We start from the raw sequence: 3,467 nt of genomic DNA, 5'->3' as shown, positions 1-3,467 counted from the left end.
AATAACGGAGAAGAAAAATAAAGGGACCAGTTTTACGACAGAAAACGGATCAAAGTAGAGAACTTCCCAGACAAAGACATCAACATCATCATGGTTGACTTCAATGCCAAAGCTGTCAGACAACACAGGGTACAAACAAGCAATGTGGATCCATGGCCTGAGCAAGATGAACGAAAATGGAGGGAAATTCGCAGACCTTCGTGCACTAAGCAGCCTGGTGTGGGGGGTACCATCTTTCCCCACAAGAGAATCTACAAGAACACATGGATATGACCAGACCATGTGACAGAAAATCCGAATAGCCACGTCGGAATATCCAAGAAGTTCAGAAGATCCCTGCAAGATGTGGGGGTGGAGAGAGGAGCATATGTGGTATATGACAACCATTTAGTTGTCACAAGGTTGAAACTTAAGCTGAAGAAAAACTGGCTGGGCAAAAAATAAAAGAAAACAAAGTATAACATCAGCCTGTTGAAAGATGCAACACTAAAGAAGAGTGCAGACTGACGCTTAACAACAACTACAAAGTGCTACAATAATAATAATAATAATAATAATAATAATAATGGGGACTTTGTATAGCGCCTAATATTTAGAAGCTCTAAGCGCTTTACAACATTAGACAACACATATAACATAAAAACGTATATAATGATATGATTACAAAACAAACACCAAGAAATTACAAAACATAAAAACGTGCTGAAAATATTTAAGGTAGGAAACATTAGTAGGTCTTTCAGTTTGATCTTGCAGTCGAAATAAGTGAAATTTAAGAGATCTCTTGAAGGGGATCACTGTGTCTTTGTGTTTAAGTTCAGTGGGCAATTCATTCCACGTTGCTGGGCGCTGGTATGCAAAATAACGATCTCCATATGACGTTGTTTTCATAGTGGGAATAATGAGTATACGATTGTCAGAAGAGGAGCGTAAGTATCTTGCTGGTGTGTACACATGGGTGAGATCGGATAGGTATGTTGGACTAGAGTCCGTCAGTGAAACATATCACAGAGAACAAATTTTGTGTTTGATTCTGGATCGAATGGATAGCCAGTGTAGGGTACAGAGCAGCGGGGAGGTGTGCTCTGATCGTGGTACTCTAAGTATGATCCGAGAAGCTGTGTTTTGAACTTTTTTACGTTTTTGGAGTAGATATTGAGATGAACCAGACATAACTGAGTTACAATTGTCCAGTCTTGAAAGTACTAATGAACACACAAGTGTTTTAATGGCAACAACCGAAATATATTTGCAGATGGAGCTGTTGCATCTCAGCTCAAGATACGCAGCCTTGCATGTTTTCATGACATGTTGGTGCAATGTGAGAGTACTATCCAGAGTAACACCGAGAGCGTCTGGAAGATGAGGAAGACAATGTGAGCAACATATGGCAAACAGTTAAGGAGGCAGTATAATCAACATGCCAAGAAGTGCTAGGCACCATGAAGTACCATCAGAAAGAATGGATTGCAGCGGAACCATTGACCAAAATCCAGGAGCGAAAACATAGGAAAGCAGCCTTAAATAGCATTAGGACAGAAACTACAAACGTAAAGGTTCAAAAAGAGTACACTTACGCCCACAGAGAAGTGAAAAGAAGCATCAAGACAGACCTGCTAAACTACGTTGAAGGACTGGCAGCAGAAGCAGATGATGCGAACGTAAGTGAAAATATGAAAAAGCTGTACGACATCACCAAGAAGCTGTCATGCAGGTACATTATAACAGAGAGACCCATAAAGGAGAAGCAGGGAAAGACCATATCAGGTACAGAACACCAAATAAATGATGGGCAGAATATATTAGAAGAACTGTTGAACAGGCCAGCACCAATACATCCCCAAGAAAACCACCCAGCCAATGCAAATATACCCATAAGCTGTGACAATCCCACCAGATACGAGATCAGAAAATCCGTCACTCAGTTGAAGAACGGCAAGACAGCTGGACTTGATAATATCTCAGCAGAAGCTCTCAGATCCGAACTAGCGGCTTCAGTGGAAATGCAATATCCCCCTTTGAGAAGATCGTAAAAGAAGAAGAGATACCGACTGACAGGAAGGAGGGATACCTCATCAAGATCCTGAAAAGGCGACCTCAGCAATTGTTCCAACTACAGATGAATCATAATCTTGTCATTACGAGGGAAAGTCTTCAAACGGGTCCTCTTGGAAGGGATGAAGGAGGCCGTCGACCCACGGTTACTTGACGAGCAAAAGGGAATCTGGCAGAACATGTCGTGTACGGACCAAATAGCTACTATTCGCATTATTGTCGAGCAATCGTTGGAATGGAAGTCTTCGCTCTACATCAACTTTATCGATTATGAAAAGGCATTCTACAGCGTGGACCGAGAGACACTCTGGAAACTTCTTATCCACTACGCCATCCCACACAAGCTGGTAAACCTGATCAAGAACGCTTATAACGGAATGTCCTGCATAGTTATTCATGCAGGACTGCATACAGACAGCTTTTTAGTGAGGCCTGGCGTAAGGCAAGACAGCTTTGCTGTCGCCGCTTCTCTTCCGTCTCGACATCAACTGGATTATGGACACGTCACCAATGGGCGGAAAAATGGGATCCAGTGGACATTGTTGAGTCAACCTGAGGACCAGGACTTTGCCAATGACCTACCGCTTTTGTCCTATAGTCAGCAGCACATGAAACACAAGTCCAGCGTATTGGCAGCCACATCAGCAGCGGTTGGAACCAACATCGACAAAGACAGGACCAAGATCCTCATGATCAAATATGTCAGTAACAACCCAGGCACACTGCATGTCATCCCCTTGGAAGGCATGGAATCCTTCACGTATCTGGACAACATTATTACCCAGCATAGTGGCACACACTCAGCGGTCAAGGCAGGTATCGGAAGAGCGAGAGCAGCTTACATATAGCTCAAGACCATCTGGAGCTCCTAAGAAATGTATTTGACTACCAAGATTGGAGATTGGACTGTTCAACTCCAACGTGAAGTCAGTCCTAATTTATGGAGCAGAGACCTGGAGAACTAGCAAGTCGACCGTAAAGAGAGACAAGACCTTGATCAACAGCTGCCTATGAAGAGTTATCCAAATCTGCTGGCCAGACACCATAAACAACACCAACCTGTTCGAATCCAAATGTTCGTCCATTTCGCCAACTCTTGTAACTCGCTACCAATGTCAACACAGACACACAGTAGTATTTAGTTTCAGCAGATTTCATCTCACAGATTAGGTCAAGAAGTCTGAACCACAGACAATGTTAAAAATGTACACGTAGACATAACAATTAATGACATGCAAACGAGTGGTGCTTCGAATATGCGTGTATACTGTTGGAGACTTATGACTGATTTGAGAAAACAAGCGCTTCCCATTTCAAAACATTCTTTCAGCTGGTAACTTACTATATGAAACCTTCCTTCGATGAACGCAAGGAGTTGGACATTGTAAATTCTTTCATCTTCAAAAACTTTG

General features: G+C 42.5%; 1 protein-coding gene across 1 annotated transcript; it reads left to right on the top strand.

Moving 5' to 3' along the window:
• The first annotated feature begins 2,177 nt into the window (after positions 1-2,177).
• LOC149793440 (uncharacterized) lies at positions 2,178-2,903 on the top strand. Its single transcript, XM_089969001.1, has one exon. The coding sequence runs from the start codon at positions 2,178-2,180 to the stop codon at positions 2,901-2,903; it is 726 nt and encodes a 241-aa protein (XP_089825127.1).
• The last annotated feature ends 564 nt before the right edge of the window (positions 2,904-3,467 follow it).

This window comes from Sinohyriopsis cumingii, chromosome 8, assembly GCF_028554795.1.
Source record: "Sinohyriopsis cumingii isolate HCF-2022 chromosome 8, ASM2855479v2, whole genome shotgun sequence".
In the NCBI taxonomy this organism is placed as follows: Eukaryota; Metazoa; Mollusca; class Bivalvia; order Unionida; family Unionidae; genus Sinohyriopsis; species Sinohyriopsis cumingii.
Note: the sequence above shows the minus strand (reverse complement) of the source record. Positions and strands in the feature narration are given on the sequence as shown.